Source organism: Macaca fascicularis, chromosome 18, assembly GCF_037993035.2.
Source record: "Macaca fascicularis isolate 582-1 chromosome 18, T2T-MFA8v1.1".
In the NCBI taxonomy this organism is placed as follows: domain Eukaryota; kingdom Metazoa; phylum Chordata; class Mammalia; order Primates; family Cercopithecidae; genus Macaca; species Macaca fascicularis.
In genome coordinates this window covers 19,363,645-19,390,463 of record NC_088392.1, presented here as the reverse complement: position 1 = coordinate 19,390,463, position 26,819 = coordinate 19,363,645, and the positions used below count along the sequence as shown (strand labels likewise).

The 26,819-nt window shown below is 40.2% G+C and overlaps 1 protein-coding gene across 3 annotated transcripts in view; it reads left to right on the top strand.

Annotated features, from left to right (window-relative positions):
* Window positions 1-2,453: 2,453 nt before the first annotated feature.
* Window positions 2,454-26,819, top strand: part of CDH20 (cadherin 20) — an 82,165-nt gene continuing 57,799 nt past the window's right edge. For 2 of the 3 annotated variants that reach the window (XM_074022522.1, XM_074022521.1), the window contains exon 1: window positions 20,415-20,794. In XM_074022522.1, the coding sequence (XP_073878623.1) occupies window positions 20,549-20,794 (246 nt within the window). In that variant the 5' untranslated portion in view covers window positions 20,415-20,548. Of the gene's footprint in view, window positions 2,770-20,395; window positions 20,795-26,819 lie in introns of those variants that run through there. The other variant, XM_045377969.3, reaches the window with a different exon arrangement.

Below are 26,819 nucleotides of genomic sequence, written 5' to 3'. Positions count from 1 at the left end.
AAAAATGTTAGTTACACATACACATACATACACACACATTTGCTACGCCGAACATGGGGAGAGGGATGTAGGTACATGAAATATATCAGTGATTCATAGAGATTCTGATAAAGACTTGCGCAGGGAAAAAAGGAAAGTGTAACATGATTTTTAAATGAGTTTCTCTCCCCTATGTTCAGATTTCTTACCAAAGACTATTTTTCTCATTGCAATCTGGTGAAAACAGTTTGAGAGTTGCCTCTGCTGGTCTTCACCAGATGCAAAAAGAACGCAAGCACCGACCCATCACATCTTTTGTTTTCACCTCTGCCGGCGGTCTGTGTGTCAGTTCCAATAACTCCCCTGCCAACGGCTATATATGCATATCATACACACCAGAGCACCCTGGGGGCTGTGGGGAAATCAGGGCTCAGTTAGCTGTGTGATTACAGGGTCGCATCTTATCATCCTTGTACACAATCTATCCCATGACTGTTTGCAACATGACTGGGCACTGGCTGTATCCAATCTATTTCTACGCTGTATTGTTAATGGTCAAAACTGGCCTTGTTCCCCTATTCCCTCCATTTTCCAACGGAAAAAGGAAAGGAACTGATAAGCCTGAGCTCAATTTGTTCTGGCAATTATTGCAAAGTTCCTACTGTGAGGGAGGCCCTGCCCGTTGGTGCGGAATGACACGCAGCCATCCAAGGTCCAGACAAAAGGAGACCCTGCTTTTCACCAAGTGTATTCAGCCATGTATAGACATATTGGCGGAGATGCCTGCTTATTCACGCCTTAACGGAAAAAAGAGAGAGACAAGAAGCTGGAAAGAAAAATAAAAGAATGAAAGATTATCAAGTGATGCCAGATAGACAAAGGATAAAAATAAGATGTGAACTTGGTGAAGAGGAAGGAAGGAAAGAATTTTGACCATGGAACAGTAAATCACTGATATAATATGGGTATATATGTTTTAGTACTATTCACCTAAATTATGCTTTTATTACAGATAGAGGTTTCTATAACGATACTGAAACGTGAAATTGAGGAAAGTTATGCTTGGAGGTTGGATTATATGAGCCTTCTTCTATCTTCTCCTCTTTCTCTCCCTCCCTCCCTCTCTCTTCCCTCCACTAAGCCACAGCTGCACATTAATTCAACCAAATGAAACTTGGAATGAAATACCACCAAGATGCATTCTAAAGTGTAATTTTTCTGAAACAAGTATGTAACTTGATTAAAAAACCAAAGTACCAGTCAAAAGGTGAAAGAAATATATTACATTATGATGGAAAAGAGGTCATTTAAGAAAAGGCTGAAATAGCACTTCTTTTTGAAATGACATATGGAGACTTTTCTAACTCTAAAAAAATGGTGACTTCTTCTTAATACTTGTCCTTATTCTCTGCTCATGAACAGAAGGAAAATGTTTGTAGATAAGGTCACTTTAAATTCTAGGCCATAGCACATGGTGCTCTCTGCAGCCAAATGCCCTCATCTGTCTCCCTTTCAACTCCATCTAATGATAATTGTTCCACCTACCTAACTCTCCAGTCTACTAGGAAAACAGTTGACAAGAGATAATGTCAGAGTTAGGTCCATGACATACCAGAAATTATATCTCCCAGCAAAAGTCATTTATTTCAAAGGATAACTAATATAATGAACTGGAGGAAATTAAGTCAATTTTAAAATCTGTTACCAGTTGCTTCTCTTTAGTCATAACGGAACTGGGGGGAAATTACAGATTCAATGGCAACATGCATTTTTTCCATTATGAAGAATGGCTTATTCAATGGATGAATCATTAGAGAATGATCCCTGTGGCCCTGTGGAACTCCACACGTAGAAGCAAAAAGCAAAAGTTTATGATCTAAAACATACTACAAAATTGTTGGAAAAAGTGAACTACAATCCCCAATGAAATTACCTCTTATGTCAATTAAGAGCCGGTTTGTCAGAGCATTTATAGCCTCAGGCAAACTCAACAAACCCATTCCTGGCTGCCGGTAATGACAGATTTCTTAGGGAGTATTATTTAATTAACAATAATTTGAAAGAGCAGCTCAGCTGAGATACTGCATTTACTTACTGGAAACACTAAGCAATGGTAAGTGAAAAAGACGTGAGATTTGTTAGCCTTCCCATTATCTTTTGTTTCTGAAATGCATCAGTAGCTGATAGGTATTTGCCACTAGATATTTTCAGCTGTCTGTGAGGACAACATGTCCAAAGAACTTTAGCTCTTACCGTACAAGGCTGCACATAGTTCTCTGCTGTTTGATTCCATTAAGAAATCCCCCAGGGCCTCAAATGTTCAGGGCCAGCATTCTTTGTCCTTCCCCCTCCAGACAAGGGCAACTGCCAGCTCCCCTTCCTTGTATACCAGGCTCCCTCCCACCCCCATACATCATTTGCTGCTAATCACCTAACTTAAGAGATGCCTTTTGTTCCCGCTCCCTTTCCAAGTCGCTTTAGGCTGCATCAGCAACTTGGGAGCTGGCTGGGTCTTACTTCCCCCCAAGAGACATGCTCAAACCCCAGGGCATAGGAAGCAGGGGAAGGAAAGCCTTCTTCCCCCAAAGTTACTGAGCTGATGTCCTCGCATCCGATGGATGGCCTCTTTTATCACTGATTCTAATTTAAAGACTAATCCGGAACTGGCAAGAGGAGGGCCACTTTAAGTTGTCCTGACATACAGCAGGAGCTGGCAGCAGGAAGGGAACTCCACCACTCAGTGGCAAGCTCGGAAAATGCAAAAATAGCGCACTCTGAGAAAGGAGAAAAGTAAGTTATAAAACTTTGTCTTGTCTGTTATTTCTTTGCCGTATCTTCACAAAATGTTCAAGATTGGTCAATGAAATAGAAAGATTGTCTTGGGAAATGAATGTGTCAATTTAGTTCCTGTGGGAGCCAAACAAAGTGATCTGAGATAGTCATTTTAAATTATTATTGGGTGGCTGTTAATTGTAGTCACTAGTGTCCATTAAAATTCCTGCCAACAGAAAATCTTTATCTCGACTTGATTTGTGATAAACTTAGAAATGAGCAGTCGGTGTGGAACACGGTTATTGAGCAAAGCAAATTTCTTTCATGGTTTCTGAAAAAGACAAATCTGAAATCCCAACCAGTCAGGTCGCGCTTATGTTTGTGAGTAGATTAGGACGGGATGTGTACAGAGCACTAGTTTCCACCATGGGTTAAGACTGATTGCAGGAGCAAAAGATTTTTCTCTTTGATTCTTTTGAGTCTAAAGTAGTTTTCGCTCAAATAATATCAAAGGCATCTGATTAAACACATCTCCCAGCAGGATTCTATCATAGGGCATACTTTATTATGAACAGTATAATCAGATTGATGTAATATGGCATCAGCAAGTGAAGGTCTTGTTTTGAAATAAGTTGTGGAAATAGATTTTTATCTCTTTCTTTAATCCTAATTTGATGTTATTAACCAATTCTATCATTTAAATTGACTATTAAGATTGGAATCAGTTTATCAGAATGTATTTCCCATTAATAAGGCTTTCTTTTTAGCCTCCTTCTTTAACCTTCATTTACTTTTAATACTGTGAAGAGAAACGTTTGCAAAATCTTTTTTCCTTATTATGGATTAAAGCATGTGGTTTGGTTCCTGTTAAACTATTCTTAGCCTTACAGTATAAGAACAAAAACTGGTAAAGTTTATATGGGTTTCTTTTAATAATTAGTTACTATATGGGAAAGATAAAAGGGATTATAGGGAAAGAAATAATAAACTTCGCAAAAGATACATAAGAGCATTTTCCATTCCAAGGAAACCTAAATTCTCTTACCAACATAGAAAAGAAACATACGGCAATTTTAACTGATAATGCAGTTTCCACTAGAAACATCTGAACATCTTTGTGGCTTCCTTACATGGTATTTAAATATCAGAAAGGGGAGAAAAATGTCAGCATAAAAGCAGTGGAAGCTGACTTGTAATTCTCAAATAACAATGATTTTTTCAGACAGCAGAGCTAACAATTTTGCCTTGCTGCAAGTACTACCTGGGATCAATCAGCAGGTCGTAAAAAATATTTTTTTAACTGATGCTTTATAGCCAATAAGAGTAGAAATAGCTAGAATCAAGCATCATCATCAATTGATTGCACTCGGAAAGGGCAACTCGTTCTGTTCACTATACGCTTGTAAATTCAACATTTCTCCTAGGCAAAAATGAGTGAAATGTTATAAATGCTTGCTACTATGTAAAATCAGCATTTTAAAACAACATTGATTCCTAGTGTTTGTAAAAGACCCTAAAATCCCTTGCTTCCATGTCCCACCCCTGGCAGATCTCCCAGCCAAAGTCAGTGTCACACTTCCTCCCCTGCAGTCTCTTGTCCCTATCATCACTCTCCACCCAAGGAAGGGCAGAAGATTTCTTAATCTCCCTAAGCAACTTGTCCTAGTTTATAAGCTTCAAGAAACCTGACGTTGTTTAAGTCTCTTTTGCCACTGATTAATGCTGTGTTCCCTGTTCCTCATTCCTAAAGAGATGCTCATCTTCTGTGAAGATGAATTTTTAAAATGTGGATATCATTATTAAGCACACTGTGACCTTTTCTCCCCTTGCCTTAAAGATTTCCTGTTTTCAGACACTTAGATTTCATCTTTAGGGCTCCATGGATTTCTTTGAACCTGCTCCAAGTTTCAAGCCATCCTCACTCTCCAAACCTCTTTTCGTTGTATAGCTCTCAGAAACTGACAACTTCTGGAGAGGATCCCAGTCCCACCTGCTGGTTCCTCGGGATTCTACTCTTTTAATATCGCCGTACAAGTGCCAAGATTCTCTTCAAGATGAGAATGTTATATTGCTGAACCGTTGTTCACTTTTTATTTAAATAATTCAACTCCAAGTTTTATTAAATTCCTGTTGGTGCCGACACCATGCTAATGCTGAGAATACAGAGGTGACAGCCACTGTCCTCAGAGAATTTGCAGGCTAGCATGAAAAGCAACCATGTGGGCTGTGCTGGCATCATGGCCAGAGTGGCAGGGGGCACAGAAGACAGGCCTGGGGATTAATAGATGTTCCCTGGAAGAGAGATTGCTTAGCAAAGAAGGGCCAGGGAAAGGCATCTGTCTTCGAGCAAAAATATGAAGGTATTAAAACACAGCATCTATAGTTTTTCGGAGGGACTCCAAAACATTGAGGAACAGGGAAAGATGAGAGAGAATGGTAGAGGTAGAGCCAGATCGTGTAGGTCCTTAATGTCCTGTCAAGGAGTATAGATTTTATCAGTTAAAAAATGAGGATCCATTAGAGAACTTTTAGCAGGTGAGTGGTCCGATAAGATCACTCTGGCAGATAACAGGATAGATGAGAACAGGAATACCAGCCAGAGGGCTACTGAAGGGATAGAATTTACAACACCAGAACTATGGCAATGGCAGCAGGAATGGAGAGGAAAGATAGATTTGAGAAAGACTTACAAGGCAGAACTGGCAGAACTTGACAGGTCTAAGTAACTAGATATGGGGATGTGAAGGTGGGGAGAGAAGAAATCTTACCCTGACTTCTGGATTTTGACTTGGATGGCTAGAAGTGCCCATCTTTGGGCTAGAATAAACAGAACAAGGGAAGCCCTAAATAAAATCAGGAGTCAAACTGGAAATAAATGATATCCACTGTGACTCACTAATCTTACATTGTTCGATGAGTTTCTCACTTCCAGAAGTTACTAGGTTTTATTTTATTCATCATCACTCTGTTTATCTCCTAATACTTCTCCAGTGATCCATGTGTCTAAAGCCAAGCCACAGATTTTACCATCTCTTTTACTTGTTGCATATTTGGAAAAATCTCAATGCTTAGCGATCACGACTTTAGACATCCTTAAAAGTATGAATGGATATTAAATTATTGATCTAGAACCTACTGTATAATAGTACGTGTTATTGCACTGAAGTTGAAAATGATCCATTGATGATAATTCTCCACTCAGTACTGAACCATCAGAATGTTCTCTCTTTTGTTATGCCTGAACAGACATAATCAAAAGTTGTGTACATATAGCCTGCATAGAATTCTCTTCTTTAGAGACATCTATCTCTGTCACATCATGAATGAAAATTAGACCAGTCTGACTAAACTTGTTCTGTTTTTTAAACAGAAAAATAACTTTTTCTCACCCCCTTCTAAATGCAAGAACTTGCCTTTTCATCCTTGACGGGGATTGGCTCTTCGTATTCTGAGATTGCTAAAGTTCTTCAACAATGAACTCAGTGGTCCTGGATGCCTGTCCAGGATTCCAGGTGGCAGACTGCATTTTCTAAAGAGAGCCACAATACCATCTCCCACCCTGCAGGCTCTTCTGGAGTCTCGCCACGTTCCCGTTAAGATGCATGTGGACTTGCTGTGACTCATAACCAAAAGAATGCAGCAGAAGACATAGCTTCTGCTTTGAGAACAGCAGCATTCACACCAGAGCCTTGATTGCAACTGCCATCCCCAGAGTCACCACGCTGTGACAAAGCCCAAATCAGTGCACGTGGAAATCACATGTAAAGGTGCTAAATGAGACCATATGGAGAGACAAAGATGCCCGGCAGCCCCCAGTGGCATCAGATCCAGCTGTCCAAGATCTAGCCACCATCTGATTGCAAATGCCTGACAAAACCCACACTACAACCCACATAGCCAAGATATATCCAAATTCCTGATCCATAGAAAACTGTGAAAATTAATAAAATGATGGCTGTATTAACTACATTTTGAGGGGATTTATTTTATAACAAGAGCTAGCCAGAAAATGTGATTTAGTGTCAAAATGATCCAGTACAAGATCAAATGATAAAGGACCACTGGATGAAATCTCTCTTCCCTCATTACAGGAGAATACAACTGTGTCCCTTAATTCAGGCCTCGATCTAGTTGGTTACCTTGATACGAAAAATAGCCTGGTTTCTGAAGCACCTGAAATGGCTGAGAAGATTCTGACTTAAACAGTTCTCACTCCTGATGGTGCCAGTCACTTCTGGGATTCACGATGGCTTCACTCTGCATTAAAGTATATCTAATTGCAGATCAATTTGTCTTGGGCCATTTGGGAATCTCTCTTTTTAAATAAGTCCTTTGTTAACATAGAACTTCCCAAGAAAAATTAAAATGTAAGTATATATTCAATAATCTTCTCAGAGGCTAATTGGACTGGACTTTGGGGAGGCACAAGCACTCGGGATGTGCTGAGAGTCCTCATTGAGAACACCTCGCACACTTGCTTGAAAGGTGGTTCCAGATACTAAACTAGAGAACACTACTGAAGAACCATCAGGGAATTAAAAAAACAGCCTAGAAAAATGAGGACATTGAGCCAATCCTTGCCCCATGATTTTATTACTATGATATAATTAGAGGCAGGTTGCTACTGCAGTCTCTAGGTCAAATAACAACTCTTATCATATACACGCGGCTGGGCATGGTCTGTTGGAGAGATCCAAGACCCAGTGGTACCAAGGAGAAGAGAATGTTGCATCTCAGGTTGATAAACAACGCCTCCTACAATTACCTTCCATAAAGGTAACTGGGATCTGTAGATAATGGATACTGTCACACTACCAGTCCAGTTAGCTAATTCGAACATAACTTGACTCACTGTACTAGTTTATTCTGAAGTATTTCTATAGAATAGATTTTGTACTTAGATTCTATACTGCAAAGTGGCTAAATTCTCTGTTTTCTGCAGTTAAAAGGTGTGTGGCAACAATGTGAGAAATTGATAATAAACAGTGTTCTTGAGAACAGCTTTAAAACCAATTCTCGATTTTCCTTCAAAGACAGTTGAATGGTATTCCTTTGCATGAGTATGTCATAAAGTTTAGAATCATCTATTGTTGCAAATATGGATTACACTAATTTTCTGCTCTAATAATGCTAATAAATAAAAATTAAAATATATATTATAATTAGCTCAAGATCCATCAGTAATTTTAAAGACATGGCACATCATGCAAAACTGTCTTCCAGAAAGCTTTTACCAACCCACACTCCCATCCATATGTATATGATGAACAACATACGCTCAGAAACATTGGTTAGCTTAGTTCTTTTTTAATGTTTGCCAATTTAATAGGTTGAAATATTTTATTATTTGTATTTTTAAGCTGATTGTGAAACTAAAATGTTTTCTGAGGCCAGGCGCAGTGGCTCACTCCTATAATCCCAGCACTTTGGGAGGTCGAGATAGGCAGATCACTTGAGGTCAGGAGTTCAAGACCAGCCTGGCCAACATGGTGAAACCCTGTCTCGACTAAAAATAAAAAAAGTAGTCAGACACAGTGGCACATGCCTGTACTCCCAACTATTTGGGAGGCTGAGGGAGGAGAATCGCTTGAACCCAAAAGGCAGAGGTTACAGTGAGCTGACATCGTGCCACTGCACTCCAGCCTGGGCAACAGAGTGAGACTCGGTCCCAAAAAAAGTAAAATGGTTTTCATATATTTATTGATCATTTTATTTCTGCCTTTATGAATTTTTCTTATTGTCATTTGATCACTCTCTTTTGGAATGATCGCCTTTTAAATGTTGAGCATACAGATTTCTAAATATGTTAAGGACAATAAGCCCTCGTTTTCTCATGCATGTTGCCTATTTTTAATATATATTTTTAACATATAAATATAACAATTTCTAATAACTATTTAATTCAATCTGTCAACATTTGTCTTTTCTAACTTTGATAAAGGTAGAAAGGTAGGGAAAGATTCTCTGGGAACCTTTCCTTACCTTTCTTATAATACTGGGAATTATAAAAATGGTATTCACCTGCATGTTTTCTCAGTAGCTTGTTTTTGTTTTTGTTTTTCCATGTATTCTACTAACCCACATCTTGTAATTGTTCCCATTTAACTATTCAACGCATGAGAAGTAAACTGTGGATAATGAAGAATAGAGATGTAGCCTCTTCTTTACCCCCAGTTAACCAACTTAGTGAAGAAATCTTTCTTGCCAAATATGTAACACAGATTAAGGTGGAGCTTAGTAAAAGGGAAAGTGGTAATAAAGAAAGCGGGAAATAAGAAGACAGCTAAGCCTAGCAGTTTCATAACAGATCTTGAAAAAGCTTTAGAATTTCTAAGGTCTAGAAGAGCATAGTTCTGAAAATCTCTGTCCTAAAGTATTTCCACTTCCTTGATCCTGTGAAACTGCAATTGAAAGACACCATAAATATAATAGTCGCCAATTTTGGAGGAATAAAGACACTAAGTGTGAACATCGATATATCCATTCTGCTCTCAGAAACACTTAACAGGTGGAAAAAAATTGTTCTGAAGTATATACAATATATTCACTACATCTGTTTCAAACCTTTCTTTTCTATTCAATTCCTTAATATTTATTTTGCTTATTTGAATATGTTCTTTTAAATTTTTGAGTCAGTTTTTATTTTATTGCAAGTAGAATATTTGCATGGGCCAAAAACAAAAAACAAAAAAAAAAACCCAAGAAGGCTCTGAAAGACTTATAATAAAAGGAAAAGCCATCCCCTGCTCCAACCTCAAAACCCAATCTCAAAACGTAAACCCCAAAGTTATGTATTCAAGTATTTGCCAATACATTTCTAAGTCATATGCTTATATACATTTATTGAAATACCTATTCTAGATATTAGCAGTTGGTGTTCCAGTAGGGTAATTGAGCTCTTAGTTCTTTTTACACATATTCCCAACCACTCTCTCCTCCTTCGCCCTTCAACATAGTTATATTTCAGTACTCACTAAAAGAATAGCCAATGTTTATTCAGTATGGATAAATGTTGTTTTTTACTGAGCAAAGTTATACCTGAAGATTTAATGCCTTTCTTACAGAACTTTGTGTTTTTCTTGGTCAACAATTGCCTAGGGTTTTCTTTTCTTGTCTTCTCTATGTCTATGTCACTATTTTTTCCCCCAAATGCTCAAAAAATCTGTCCTGTGCCTATCAATAATTTATCCAAATCCTGGAAGCTTCTCAGTCACTCCGACACTTTGTTTCTTTCCTGGAGCCCTCCCTCCCCTCACCTGGCTGCTGTACTCACAGCCTGGGATGCAACTGCTATCCTGGGCCTTCTCCTTGCCAGTCTCCTATGTTGGATCCCCTTTCTCTTGGGTCCCATATCTTTGTAGTTTACAATTTTGCTAAAATACATGGAATTTCTCATTAGTAATACTAGGTGCTAGAAGACAGTGGAGCAATTTTCATCACAGACTTCCATGGTGAAAGTCTATCTTGGAAAATCTGTCATTGAAATGTAAGGGTAGAATAAAAACACTCTAAAAGGAGATGTAAATATAGTCTTATACTGAGGATTGGACTAATGAAGAGATTATAGGTTCAAGAAAAAGGGAATTACCAAAGAACAGGTGGAGGCTGACCTTGAAAAGAATTAGAGGAAAAAAGATCTTCTCATATCACCCTCCCTCCCCCAAATTAAGAAAGTTAAAATCTAAGCCATCAGAGATAACTTTGATGGTCACATCCCTTTAACTTAACAATATTATATATTATTAGGTGTGAACCTCGAATATCTGAGACAGGTCTTGGTTAATTTAGAAAGTTGATTTTGCCAAGGTTGAGGACGCGTGCTGTGACATAGCCTCAGGAGGTCCTGACAACATGTGCCCGAGATGGTCAGGGCACGGCTTGATTTTATACATTTTAGGGAGATATAAGACATCAATAAATATATGTAAGATGAACGTTGGTTCTGTTCAGAAAGGCAGGACAACTCGAAGCAGGGAGGGGACTTCCAGGTCACAGACAGGTGAGAGACAAATGGCTGCACTCTTTTGAGTTTCTCATTAGTCTTTTCAAAGGAGGAAATCATATATGCATTTATCTCAGTGATCAGAGGGATGACTTCGAATAGGATGGGAGGCAAGTTTGCCCTAAGTAGTTTCTAGATTTACTTTTCCCTTTAACTTAGAGATCTTGGATCCCAAGATTTATTTTCCTTTCAAATAGGTCACTGTAATTTTTCAATCCCAATTTCCTCATAAGATTTCCAAGTATTTCTGCAAATGATGCTTTAACTTTACAAGTGATGCCACAGTTCTAGAAGACTTCTGACACATAAGGATTATGTTTTCTGTTCAAGAACAAAAATAGCATTTGTGAAAACTCACTGCTTTCTTGACTTTTCTTGACTTTGTATTGTCTTTATCTCTGCCTCTTAATATGTTCACTAATGTGCTGCAGGTGTGAACAGACATTAAACTCAGTATGGGAATACATTGATTAAATCAAAGTAAAAGCTTAAAGGCAGAAAGAATAACATTAAACTGTTAAATACTTTTTTGCCATTTAAAAATACATTGACAGTTAATATTTACTGAGCACCTAGTATGTGCCAAGTACTGCCCATAGACACATGGATAAAAGGCATTACCTATGTCTTCAAAGAGCTTACAATATAGAGGAAAAACAAACAAGTATATAATTACAATACAGAATACTGAAGTGCCAGGAAAAAAAATGCACAAACTGCTTTGAGAAGATAGATAAAAAGGGAAACACATAAGAAGTTAAATATATATACACACACACACACACACACACACACACAAAACTTAATCTATAGTATTAGGTCACGATAATCTGCAATACTCCTTTAAAGAAGATTCTTCTTCTCATATTTGAGGCTCAAAAGGATTAAGCAATATACTGGATGTCACACATCGAGTGGCAGAGCTGGAACTGGTCTTAAACCACGATGTCCTGATTCCAAATGATACACTATGCTCCAAAAGAGATTTCTTTTCCTGAAAGCATGTATTAGAAGACAAGATTTTACTTTCCTTCAACAAGATACATAATAAACATCAGTAAGATTTTTGGTTTGTTTTGTTAGGGCATTAAAAGGTAAATTTTTCTTTTTCTTGAACAGACTGCCCTTTTATTTTGTTTTCTTTACATTTATATGGCATCAGATGCCATTGCCCATATACATTAGTATCATATTAATTTTTTTACATATATATTTTTTAAAGAGAGACAGGGTTTTGCCCTGTTGCCCAGGCTGGTCTTGAACTCCTAGCCTCCAACAATTCTCCCTATACCCAGCCTTCCAAAGTGCTAAGATTACAAGTATGAACCCACCATGCCTGGCCCAACATTACTTTGGCATGCTCAAAAACCTTCATTTGTTCACTATGAACTATCAAGCTTATTTCAAAGGCTTCAATCCAATATCCCCAGCTCCTAGCTAGTGGTCTTCTAGGTGTTCATTTCGTACACATTAGAAGAATGAAAAATAACACACCCACTATTCTAGTGTTACAGGAGATTGTGTAAAGTAAATAAGATCCAAGAAATGGACAAATCAAAAAAATCCTAGCTAAGTTGAAGTTAAAGATAAATTTTACCAGGTTAGCCACAGAGAAGTCATATCCAGGTACAGCACCAGGACAGGGAGGCTGGATTCAGAGCTGTATCTCAGGGAGGGGTGAGATGTGCTCTAAGAGAAAGAAGCTCACATTCGTTATGCCCCAAGCCACTTTGAAGTGTTGGACTAAAAAGAGAAAGTTCCTGCCTCTTTAACTAATCAGACGTAGAATGATGAATTTTTTATTCCTGCATATAAAACCAAATTTCTCACCTTGGCTCTAACTAGCACCTCCTCCCAACTTCCTGCCCCATCCCAGGCACAGAAGTTTAAGTCATGATTGCTTCATCTTGTCCAGTTCCCACTTTTCTTCTTATCCAGTTAGTTTGCAAGTGTTAGAGACTCTGCCTCCTTGATGTTTCAGACATCTGGCCAATTCTTCCCTCCCCTGGATCCTTGGTTGAAGTTCTCCTTACCAATTTTCCCTGAATTCTCAACTGATTTTCCCACCTTCTCTCCAGAAACACTACTAAACAGAGATTTATCAACATGACTTTGTTCCCCTTTTTCTTCTTTTTTTTTTCCTTTACATTTATATGGCCTCGGATGCCATTGCCCGTATACATTAGTATCATACTAACTTTACTTTTTTTTACATATATATTTTTTAAATAGAGACGGGGTCTTGCACTGTTGCCCAGGCTGGTCTTGAACTCCTAGCCTCAAGCAATCTTCCCCACACCCAGGCTTCCAAAGTGCTATCATTACAAGTGTCAACCACCACGCCTGGCCCAACATTACTTTGGCACGCTCAAAAACCTTCAGTTGCTCACTATGAACTATCAAGTATATTCCAAATACTTCAATCCAGTATCTCCAGCTCCTAGCTAGTGGTTTTTGTCTGGATTTCCTGCCTCTTTCATCCCTCCTCAGTCTCCTGAAGTGACCCTATTCTCTAAGCAAATTAAATTATTATTATTCTCCCAGACAGGTCCTTTGCATCCTGTATCTGCACCATGGTATCTGCGTTTTCTTTAACTTGGAACGCCCTTTTATTTTTCGGGGTCTAGTTCATAGGTTCCCTTAAGCCCTTATCCTCCTGATGGAAATCATTTCTCCCTTTTCTGATCTGGCCTAGCATTTTGTTTTTACGGGGTCCTGTAAACCCTCATCACCAACAGATCTGTGCCACAGTCAGTCACGTACTAAGCACATCTTGTACAGTCGCTCTGAGGAAGAATTACAGTTCATCCTCTTCCTATGTAGCATTTGCCAATACCCGTGGTATAAATACACCATGGCCAATTTCAAGGCATTGAGAGGCCTTGAAAGTGAGAGGCTTTGAGGCATTGAGAGGCTGTGGTGAAAGGTGATAGGAGCTGACCCCAGCACACTACTGTTTGTTTCTTTGTAAAATGAGGAAATAAAACATTTCATGTGGAATTCTTATAAAGATTAAATGACAAAGTAAATGTAAATTACCTGATACAGCCTGGCATAAACACTCCATGTCATTACCTCTGCTGTTATTGCTTCTGTTATTGCTGCTGCTGCTACACTATTATTGTTAATAATGGTATTTATACCTATGCCTATTCCTATTATTATTTCTATCACTAGGATTAATGGTAATATCTCCCTCCTAAACTGTAAACTCCTTGAAGGAAGAAAAGGAAACCAGTATCTATTGAGCATCTACTATTGTTCAGGCACAAGACTTTAACCATCTCTCAAATGTCTAAGAGTTTCATATATATTTTTTTCTCAGTTAATTACAATCACCCTGTGAGACAGAGTCTATAATTACCTCCAGTTTGTAAATGACAAACAGAGACCTAAAGAGTTTAAGTCACTTGTTCAAGATTACACAGATAGTAAGTAGCAGGGCTGAAACTCACTAAAGTTTGTCTGGCTTTGCAATCCATTCTTTGATCAAACATATTGATACTCAAGATTTAAGTCTGACGTTTAGGTAGCAAACTTACCTTTGCCAAAAAATCTTCTTCCTGTGAATTATATTTTTATGGGTCCAGGGAAAACTACAGGATTTTCCTAACTTCCTAAAACGCTGTACAAAGGCAAAGTCATAAGAAAAAACACTGAGTAGCAATTACCTGCAACTTCTTATCAAAGAATGTTAGCTACATAATTTCATTTTAAATACAAGCTTTTTATGAAGAACGAGCACAGATTTAATGCAATTATAAATGTCACATAAAACGAGAAATTAGTAGGCATGTGGAACAAGTCTCAGAAATCAAAATTGATCATTCTTGTCTAACTGTAGTCAGAGAAACTGCCCACAGACTGGGCTATAGTTTCATTAGCTTGATTAAAAGTGAAAACTGGAGGAAGGGTAAAGTAGGTCAAAAACTTCCTGACTCCTTGAGGATTAAAACATTTACCAGATACTAAGTATGGGTGAAAGGATCAGTAAGAAACTATCTGCCAGCCTTGGCGGATAGGGAAAGAAAGACAGGGCACCCTGAACTGCAAAAATTGATTATAACAAGAATGAAAAGCACAGAGGAATTGGGCATGAACTCTAGAGCAAGGATTTCTAAAGTGAAAATGCCTTTATTTATGACCCAAGCTAGGGAATTCATAGCTAGAGGGTCAGCATGTATATAGGCAACATACGGCAAGTTTTATTATGGGACTGACCAAGTTTTTCAAACCCAGGGCTCTTAATTATATAATTCAAGCTTACTACCAATTTTTTTTTGCTCTACTACACACACACACACACACATACACACACATACGCACATCCCTACCATTATACAAAATGAGATATTGTTCCTAAACTTCAATTAAGCTACTGTGTACCTTCCCCTCACCCACATCCACCCCATACTTCCATTTATGGCTCCCAGTTTCATTTAGAAAACAGCACTCTCACATAAACTGGTACGGTGGCGGGAAGGAGAGGGAAAATAAGTAGGAGTGGTGGGAAAGGGAAGATTTCAGAGAACTGGCAATGGCCTGAGTGAACATGATAACAGCTGAACCTTTAGGCTCAGGAGTGCCACCATTTTTGAGGAACTTGGTGGAGAAGGAATTCATAGAAAGATAAATAATGAAAATTAGAATAAGCAAGAGTGGTGACTATCTTTTCTAAGAAATCTCCATGGAAATTAAGTATTATTTTTCTTCTTCTGTTCAATTTCTTAAAAATGTAATACTGTAATCCCTCAGTTCTGCATACACCATCAACATATTAACAGCTTCTCTGAGGAGTGAGGGAGGCCTACTATGAGAACATTAAATAAGTAAACATTAATGTTTAAGATATATCTTACTTCAGAAAGGTTAAGTTGGGAGGAGGGGTGTGGTGAGGCAGGTGAGGATTAGGTAGGGGAGTGGAAGTGAGAGTACAACTTAAAATTCAGCAAATCTAGTACCTGGACTACCTCTTCTGGCCCTGCTGAGAGTTGGCTGCCTCCACAGATGGGTGGCTTTGGGTGGGCTGGTGAGTTGATGACCACAAAAGGGCCATGGAGCTTCCATTCACCTAATGACTGTCCCAGAAGAAACTGTGATGGATAGAACCTCTGTAGTAAATGTAAATTAAGCTATCACTGTTACTTATGGAAAAAGCTTCAAAAATGCACTTAGAAGAGAGACTTTATGGAGATCTTAGCTATTACAACAAAACATGACAGTGTATCATAAGGTGCATCAACATTCAATCAGAATACAGCTCAATGTCATGGGGCTATTCCACCTCCCAATCAAGGTTCTCTCTTGAGAAACAGAAACAAACCCACTTAGATTAGGAGTTAAAATCCTTATGTATAGAGTACAGAAGAAATATAATAAAAACTTAGTAAATGAAAACAACTTCCGTTCAGAGAACTGTGTCCCCTTTCAGCATATAAAACCATACTACCCACCCTGTCCAAGACAGACCCCTAGTGATGGACTTTGGTCAGTAGCACAAACATACACAAACAAATCCAGGAATGTTGAAAGTGTATTTACAGAAGCACTAAAACTTTTTTCTTTATGGGATTCTGCAATGGGAATATTGTTGTTTGTGAACCATACACATTGAAATACACGAACAACTTTTTACTCCAATTTACACCCGTGACCACCTGTGTCACTCTCTGGGGTTTTGCACTGTTTACAAAAGGATTTCAATTCCTAAGTAAAATGGGTTTGTTGCTATTTCCCAAGCGAGAACCTTGATTGGGAGGTGGAATAGCATTATGACATTAAGTTGCATTCTGATTTAATGTTGATGCACTTTACGGTACACTGTCATGTTTCACTGTACTATCTAAGATCTCTACAAAGTCTCTCTTTTCTTTTAAGTGCATTTTTGAGGCTCTTTCTATAAGTAAAAATGAAAGTTTAAGAAGTTTAGCTCTTAAAACCATGACACTACTGTCTGCATTTACCTCTCTTAAAGGCATTAGGCCAAATCAGAACATTAAAACACCCCATCGTTGTCTTATATGGAGTCACAAACAGAGTCGATTGACTGCTTCTATAGAGATGTCATTTGAGCTTTGCTAAGTAGTACTTGCATTAACCATGAAAAGCTCAGGAAAACTGGAATAATGAGGAAAGAAATCAGAGCAAGACCATAAAAGCCCAGTTCATTTCAAGGAAAAAGCAGTAACCATCCCTCTCCACTACATTTTAAATATCACAATGAATTTAAGTAACAAAATAAACAATTCACTGAGAGCACACTTTATGTACAACATTAATTTCTTCCTACTGTGTTCATTACCAAGCTGTTTTCTTTCTTTAGGGAGGATGAGGGGGAAACTTTTAAAAGACTCATTTAACGCAGAAGTCAATTTCCACTAATGTATTCTTCATGTGGCATATGTAGTCTTCCAAAGCAGATCTACATATACAAATACACATGTATCAGTATCTTCTTTTATAAGAACAACAGCAATTAGCCCACCCCAAACACATTATTGCTATTCATATCCTGTAGGGAAAAAACATGAATATGAGAACCACCTCACTTAAAATAAATGCAAACTGAGTAGTATTTCTGATAGAACTGTTTTGTAAAAAACACCTCTAATTGTGAAAAGAATAATGCAACTATTGTATAACCCAGCTTCCACCTTCTAGAAAGTTAGGCAGGGAGTCTTTTTCATGCATTCATCCCCGAGGAAGCAGAAATAAAGTGCTTTGCATCAACTGTTGCTATCAAGTTATGTAAGACAGAAAGAGTTGGTATGACACTGTGGTCTTTGTGACTTTGGGTGTGTGAAGGTACCAGTGGCTTTCAGAGAATCACCAAGGGTTCCCCAGGTCAAGATCCCACAGCCACCTTTGTACGTGTTCAGTGGAGGGGAGGAAAGTAAGAATTTGCACTACTGTGTAGGAGGCCAAAGTAGAAAAAAGAGGGAGATGAAAACAGAGGCAACCTGACCGCCTAGAAAATATTCATCACAGATTTCAAAGAAGGCTCTTCTCCTTGAGCTCTTCAGATCATGCCTCAGGTAGGGGGATAGGGGGTTTTAATTGGCAGGAACACATGCCTAGTTTGTTAGAAATTGGGAATATAAAAGACACTACTTAAAATTCCTCAAATCTCATTTTGTACATAAAATGTAGCCAGTGGAAGCAGGAGAGGAGACATCTGCAGTACCACACATGCATGCACACGCACTCTTAGATTCAAAGCAAGTTACTACAACTAGCCAGAGAAAATAACAGACATGTGTGCTTAGGCAAAATATAGGTAAGAAACAAAGATATTAAAGGGAACACACACACACACACACACACACACACACACACACATATATATAGAGAGAGAGTGTGAGTGAGTTCTAGCTTTAATCAACGCAACCCACAAAATAATTTTCTCTACCATTGAAGAGTTTTCTAATAACTAGCCCTTCATTAAATCTCCTCAGATGGAATGCCAATGTTTGGTTATTACAGAATTAGACTGAGCCAGAATCTGGTACCAGACGGTACTTATCACAGATGTAGAGATCTGAAAAATAGCAGATATACATTATAAGCCCTTTCAGAATTCTGGCCCCAAAGGTGCCCATAAAATAGATATTTCTGGCTTAGCTACATGATTTTTACTGACCTAGGTACTTGATCTGACTGTTCAAGTTCGGTTGGTACCTTAGTCATTTACAGGGCACTTTTGCCTGCATGATCCCATCAGATTCTTGTGATGGTCCAGTGAGGTATGTGGAAGTATTACTGTCCCTGCTTAATAGATGAGGAAACTGAAATTCATACAAGTAAATAAGTCAGAGGTAATGAAGATAGAACCAGTAGCCAAACTGCCTCTTAAGTCTAATGCACTTTGAGGAATTATAGATATGTTTGTGTCTTACAATATACAGAATGTTGCTTTTATGGTTTACTAATGACAGTATTCTGGCAGTGGCTTTTTTTTTTTTTTTTTTTTTTTTTTTTTTTTTTGGCAATGTCCTTTAGTCTGCCTTCTAGGTCTCTAAAACAGCACAGCTATGTCTCACTAATCCTTCTCATCAATTCATTTCCTGGGTTAAGTTCCTTCTTCCAGAACATCTCCCTGTAGACAGGGATCAGAGAAACATGAACCGGGTTTCTCTGTTCCCAAGGGAAGATGTCCACCATCCAAAGAGAGAGAAAACAGCGAATATTTGGTAACTCACCTGCTAGCAGCACCGTTGTTCTTTATTAGCAAACACATTGCCCTCAATAAGGGGCACCTGGCTTGCTTTTTCTTAACAATCAATCTGCCTTCAGAGCTGGAGCTCGTAAGAGGCACAGCCTCCCATTCTGTTACAAAAATTCTACGGTCTCCTCAGCTACTTTCTCCTTATCACTTCTCATTAAAGTGATTTCTTATACAGAAATGAAATGGCATATTGTATTAAATAATTATAAAATATTTTAAAATTTCAATCATGAGTATTTGAGAGGAAGCTGAAACCAGTTCTGATGACGACAGGTGGAAGGTAGTAATTGAGTTAGCATCAATGCATTCACTTCAAACCACTTGTAGAAATGAAGTGTTATTTAGTTGCATGGAGCCGCAATCTCCAAATACACACATTTGTTCTCAGATGACAGCAGTTCTTCAAATTAACAGTGAAAATATTAAGCCAACGGAAGACATTTTGGTTGTTTTGACAGGTTGACTTGAGTGTTATGCCATCTCATTAAACCAAGCCAAATAAGGGAAGAAAAGATAGATGAGGCCAAAGCCCAGGAGTGAGGTCACGAGCTAAATGTGACTGCATAGCAACAAAAGTTTGACTGAGAAAGATGTGTCCCCAGGGTAGAAGTCCCTTTGCCTAAATGAGTCCTTCAGGTCAAGAAAGGAAATTTGTTGACTACATTCTCTTAGCTTGCTCCCATAGGCAGGAGACTAATAGCACTTTAAAGTCTGCTGTGAAGGATACAATGATTAACTGACCATTTAAATCCTAGAAAGGTCACATTAGCAGCCCCTATCAGTGCTTCGGAGCCAAAGCAGCAGGGTGTGAAACTTAAAATCCACTACGAGCTCAGAAAATGATTAAACTGAGAAGTGATCCATGGCTGCTTATAAATGAAGCCCAAGATTCCTAGCATTATCAATAAGAGCGTAGGCACAAGATCATTGTGGGTGACAAAAAAAAAAAAAAAAAAAAAAGGGGTAGTTGGATTATCCTATTTTTTTAATAAGCAAAGAAGAGCAGTTGGGCTAATGGAAATATTAGTTATTAGCTCTATATTTGGTAAATGAATGCTGCTTTTAAGAGTTTAAGAGGCTGTCTGATCATAAATACTTCAAAAAGCACACTATTAATTCAAACCAATCAATAATACAGCATAACCCTCCAGCTAAGTTACTAGTGAGAAGAAATTTATTTATCAGTTTTATTCCCACCAAATCTATATCCAAAGGTTTGGGATTGATTATAGCAAGATGTGTTGTCTTATTATCAAAATAGTATTTATTACTCACACATTTCTAAAGCAATAACCTGTTATGACTTTTTAACTCATTGAGTAGAAAGCTGAATATTTACTGACATTTCTTGAAAACCTGCAACCCGCCTGCAGGAAAGAATCTGACATCATCACACTGTGTTTTCCTTAACTTGACAGGAAGTCAACTTCAAGCAGATTGACTTGAAGCGGGATCTCATTTGGGAAGCGTAAGTGTCCAATAAAAACTGTGTGTTTTTTTTTAAATTTGGAAAATACTCAAGTTCCAGTTGCTTATAATTCTCCTCCACTTTCTGAAAACCTGGCAATCCCATGTGGACTTCTGGTAGAATGAGCAATGCAAAGAACTGGCTTGGACTTGGCATGTCCTTGTACTTCTGGGGACTGATGGACCTTACAACCACCGTTCTTTCGGGTACCCCAACACCACAAGGTGAATTAGAAGCACTCCTGTCAGACAAGCCACAGTCACATCAGCGGTCCAAAAGGAGCTGGGTTTGGAACCAGTTTTTCGTTCTGGAAGAGTACACTGGGACTGACCCTTTGTATGTCGGCAAGGTAAGAAATGCCAAGTAGAAATGACCCGGGTATTGGATATTGAAATTGAATATGAATTAAATATGAAAGTTCACCTAGCCTGTATCTGAGGCCTGAGAGAAACTGGAACAAGTGGTACATTACTTGACACCTAGCTAAAATGTAACTTCCGCTTTGTCAGATACCAGTCAGAAAGGAAAAATTTATTTCCTTGTCCATGTCTCTCTTATGAATGGGAAAAACTGGGAACTGGGATTTGGAAGAAAAGGCTCAGACCCTGCAAGAGCTATTCAGGTCCTAAAAGAGGCAGCAGTTGTTGTTTGGGATGATAGAATGGGGAAGAGGGAAATTTGGAAATGCAAGAAGAGTACAGGGTTTTTTGCTTTGTGTTTTTGTGGGGTTTTTTCAGAGCATTTCCAGAGGTATTGCCTGAGGTGCAAATTTAATGAAAAAAATAAAAATAAAACTTTTTCATTTCAGAAGATCTTAGCATGTGCTTTAGGATAGCTGGAGACAATAAATATATTTATAAATGTTATATTTGAATTCTCTTGATTTAATCTATCATTATTTCATCTTTAATCCTGAATTCTTCCTATGTTTACTTTATTGGGGTGTTAATTACAGACTATTTTGTGAAAGCAACCAAGTGAGAGAATAGGAGACAAGGAACTAATTAGAAAATAAATAATTCATTCAAATGGTAACTTAAACGCGTGTTTAGCACAGAGGCTGGGAGCATGGGTTTCAGATTCAAACACAGGTGAGTTCAAAGCCCAGTCCTGCAATTATTTCTAGAGTGACTTTGGACAGGTCACCAAGCCCTGCTCACCTCGGCTTCCTCAAATTTGAATGACGAGGATGAGAGAACTGTTCCTTCTCAAGTGTTGTCTACCCAAGCTCTTTCACCAGTGTCCACTTACTTCTTAACCCAGGTATATGGCTTCAGTCCCCACCACTGACCCAAAGCTGTGTTTTCATTATTTCCCAAGACCTCCCTACTGCCCAATCCGATGGCTTCATTTTATGACACCTCTCAGTCACAACCTCAGACACTGATGACCTGTCTCCCCTTGACTCATTGTCCTCTCTGTGCCATGACCTTCACAATCCCGTTTTTCCTTCTTTTGTCTCAGCCGTGTCTGTGGGTCCTCTCCTTCCACCTGACCCCAATTGTTGGTGGGCTTGTCAGCTTTGCCCCAGCCTCTTCTCCACACGCTCATTCCCTGGGTGAACTCGCCACCTCTGCAGTTTTGAATGCCATGTCTATGCCAGTGAATGCAAAACCTCTATCTCTGGCTTAGACCACTTCGGGTTATAAATCCTACTGCATATGTGACATCTCCACAATTTTCACTCATAGGCCTTTCCAGTGCAGTGTGTCCAGTAAGAAACTCTTCTTTTTTTCTCCTAAACACAGTCTGCCCCATCACCCATCCATCACCTAGTTCCTAAAACCAGAGACCCGGGGATCATTCCTCCCTTTCCCCTGCCCGCACATTCTCTCCCTCTGCAAATTCTGCTAGTCCTATGCCAGAATCAACCCCAAATCCTGCATTTCTCTTACCCCTGCTTCCACCATCATCTGTCACCTGGGCAAATATCTAGCCTCCCAACCAGTCTCCTCATGTCCACCTGCACCTCCTTCCAATCTGTTCTCCACCATGGTCTGTTTAAAATTTAAGTCAGATCATGTCACTCCTCTACTTACTCCTCTCCACTGTTTTCCCACTGTGCGTTGAATCCTCCAGACACCTCCCCACAGCTTACAAGACCACTCCTTTCTGGATCAGCCTGCCTCCTGGCACCCACCCACAGCCCATGCTACTCTCTCCCTCATTCTCATGTTGCAGGGGTATGACCTTCGGGACTTCCTGCAACCTGGCAAGCACTGCCTTTATTGCTCCCCCCATAATGAAATGCCCTTCCGCTGGCTTCTCTCATGCCTTCCTTGACCACTCTCTAAGGCAAGCCCCTCTGTTAGACTCTCTTTCACAGCCCTAATCACAACCACCATATTTGATTTGTTTTTTTATTTACATGTTTATTGTCTGAAGCCTCTGACTAAAACTAGAAGCTCAGTGAAAGCAAGAACATTGCTCCTATATTATCCCCAAGGCCTAACACAGCATTTATCTTGTAGAATGTGCTCAAGATGACATTTAATAAATGAAGGTCTCACTGGGTAGTAAGGATTAAGTAAGCTAATGCATGTAAAGCACTTTGCACAGTACTCAATCCAGAGTAAAATTTTAATTATCCTTAACCTGTAGTAGTAAATAGTACTATAGTAGCGATAGTATTAATAGTGATAACAATAACAGTAGTTTAAGGAGTTCATTATGGGAACTCAACAGTTCAGTAATACCTAATGCAGCTGCAAACCCCTTGGCCTCAAAACCTGTGAGTTTTTGTTGACTTCTCCTTTCCTTATCTCCTTTATCCTTCACATGCAATCGGTCCCCATATCTGCCAATATTTCCCTGCCAGTTTCTCTCGGATGCATCTCCTCCTCTCTAGGCTCTGTCATGACCATGATCCTTTGTTCTCCCTGACTAGATTAACTAAGCTGGTGCTGCCTGTCTTCCTGTAGAGAGACTCTTCCCGTCCCTCCTCCAGGGTGCTCAGCACATTCCTCTCCCTGAAGCACCCTTTCCATCATGTTGCTCCTCTGATTCAGAAAGCACTGTAGCTCTTGAATGCTATCAGAGCTCCTAGCATACAGTTCAAGGACTTCCTCCTCCCTCACTCAGCCCTCTCGCACAATTTCGCAAATCAGGGCCCCATCCCAATTGAGCTGGACCTCCTTAACTTGTTCTGCCACACATACCACGTTTGTCCCTGGCCCCACACATGTGCCCATGCTGCTGCTCTGTCCAGGACAGGCCCTGACTTCCGCTCATCAGGCCACATTCAAATTCTCAAAGTTTTAGCTTAAAATCAGACAATTCTATCATGAACACATATTGCACCTACTCAGAATTCCAAAGCCTTCTAGCTTCTCCATGTCTATATAACATTTCTTCCAAATAGACATACATGGCCACTGCTAAGTTCAAGAAAAGAGTATGTTTGTATTCAGCAATTTTCAGTAATTACTTATGTGCACATACAATTTAGGGCTCTATTCCCTCCTCCCAAGGGTAGAATTGAGACGCCACTCCCCAACTTTGTCCATATCTCCCTGACGCTGAGTACTTGGCACAGAACTGGCCACAAAGAGTGCAGAAGAAAAAGGTAGCTAACGTTTTATTGGACTACCACAGTACTATGTGTCGGTCACATTCACATCAAAGCAGATCATTTAATCATTATAACAATGCTGTGAGGTGAGTATAACACAGGGAACTAGGCTCAGAGAGGTTATTCACGTTCATTGCCCAAAGTTACACCAAAGGTAGCAGGGAAAGCCCGGGCTGAAATATACATTGCTCCTACCCCAAAGCCCCGGCTTTCCTTTACCTTGCCTTGTCTGTGGCCAGTGGCTTTAGACTAAGCCCAGAGGATACACACAGGAGTCAGTGGTGTTTAGGAGGGATCAGGAATCTGAGCCAGGCTGCTTCCTGAACCCTTTATCTCTGACGCTGGGTAGTTCTTAGCTGTGTAGCACCCTTGAGTACTCACAATTAGTGCTCGCCCTTTCCAAATAACCTCAACCAAGATACAAGACACCCATTTATCTCAACAGTCATCTGACCCAATCCTCACACCAGCAACCAAGCAAAGATTTTTACCCTGCATGTGTTACCTCTACATGAAGAAGATAATCATATATTCACTTACCCAGACACTTTCCCCTTTACTTTCTTTTGAAAGGGAATATCCACTTTCATTCTCTTTACCCAGGGGCATTCTGCTTGTCACCTTGAGCTCCGGAAGATGTCTGTTTAGAGAGCTTGCCGGAGTTATTTGCTTATTTCAGAAAGGACTATGGCAACAATTATCAGCTGTAATCGGTATGGCCTTACAAAATCCACACTGGGCTTTCCAGGGACAAGGCGGTGTCGAGTTAAAGCTAGATTATATTGACATATGCAAAGAGAGGGATGCTGAGAGCTTGTGCTTGTGCACGAATCTGTGGGTCCAAATCACGCCGAGGTTAACAACTATGCGGAAGCTGCCTGACCACAAACTATAAGCACTCACTGCATTCTGGAAACTATTCAAGGCACTCTGAAAGATGACAAAAGGAGTGAACACCATTCTTGTTTTCGAAATCCTCAATCAGCTAAGATTCTTCAGAACCTGCTTGTACTTCCCATCACTCACTACTCCTTTGGCTGAAGATCTTAAAGACTAAAGAATGGTTAGGATAAATGAGACATTCACTTGTCTTATTCTGCCTAAAATATTTTTTTAGGAAGAAAAAAAATATTTTCCCAAGATGTACGTAACTGTGCTGCTGACTCTGCTCAGAAGCTTCTTACCTTCCTCCAAATAGCTGGTACACAGTCAGTGTTAGTCGAATTAAATATGGATAAATATAAAACATTTTTATTACACTGCCGATTTGCTGAGTGACTTGGAGAAAAGCTGTTAATGTCTGTTCTTTGCAATTTTTGAAACCAAATGTGTATTCTATGGCTGGTAAAGCGGAGTATTAAATGTGCATTACTGCATGGGTTATTAAGCTGGTGTCTCTCAGCCCCACGCTCACCTTTCCACACTCTGCTTTGGGTACTGGGGCTGAAACTCTCCAAGCCATAATTTCTCCTCTTCCAACCAGCTCCTCTCCCAGGTAGGTTCTACCTGCCTGTAGAAAGTACTAGAGGGAGCCCAGGAGGCAGGACGAGGGAAGAGTGACTTGCTCCTCATCACACCTACTTCTAAGAGGTCTGAATCCCAGGGAACAGGGACACCTCCTCCAAGCTCCTGAGGCCCCAGCCCAAGGGGCAGCTCTCCTTCCTCAGGGGTCTCAGGCCCGGCCTCAAGGGGCTCCCCTCCAAACCTGCAGATGCCATAATCCCCACCTCTGTCCTGTATTGCCCCAGCCAGAGGGGCACTGGCTGTTTTTCCTGGAGTTGCGCTCTCTCTCTCTCTGATGCCTCCGGGCTTCCTTTTGGCCTTTCAGTCCTCCACTCCAAATTCTCCCTGCTGAAACCAGGTGTGAGTTTTGTTCCCTGACTGGACCGCGAACTGATAGGCAGGCCTATGGGCCTCAGAAACCACCTCTGTGTAAGCAGATCCTGACATGCTTCAAAGTGGAGAGCTTCCTGCTTCCCTGGGGGTGTTCTCTACCCCGTCCCTCCTCCTTTTCCCTTCCCCCGCCTTCTTCCCTCTCCCCTCCTCCCTTCCTCTCCCTCTCCTGCCCTGCTCATGTCACACTGGCACGTGCAGACCGGCGCTCCGAACCTCCTGGAAAGGTGCTCCTAGCTCTTTTCTTTTTTTTTGAAACGGAGTCTCACTCTGTCACCCAGGCTGGAGTGCAGTGGTGCGATCTCTGCTCACTGCAAGCTCCGCCTCCCGGGTTCTCGTCATTCTGCTGCCTCAGCCTCCCGAGTAGCTGGGACTACAGGCGCCCGCCACCATGCCCGGGTAATTTTTTTGTATTTTTAGTAGAGACGGGGTTTCACCTTGTTAGCCAGGATGGTCTGGATCTCCTGACCTCGTGATCCCCCCACCTCGGCCTCCCAAAGTGCTGGGATTACAGGCTTGAGCCACCGCGGCCGGCGCTCCAGGGCTAGCACCATCCACACGGAACTTCGCCCTCCCCCAGACCCTTCTTCCAAAACAGTTTCATTATGCACTTACAAGACGTCAGGCCACAACAAGATGAATGTCACACGGAAAGCGAAGGCCTCACACCCGAGCCTCAGCCCAGACTCCACGTGGCACCAGCCAGCTCCCAGGAGTCAGGGGCACCCTGCCCTGAGCTCTGCTGCTGTCCTTTCTTAAAATGCTTAAAGCACGCTTACCTGCCGCCTGCTGGGATCACAGGTGTGCTGAGTATTTCAAGGATCACGGAACAAAAGGTTTTATTTGATACATAATGCACCTCGGAACAGTCCTGGGGTGGCCCTTCTGTCAGCTTCTATTTTTCCTTCTC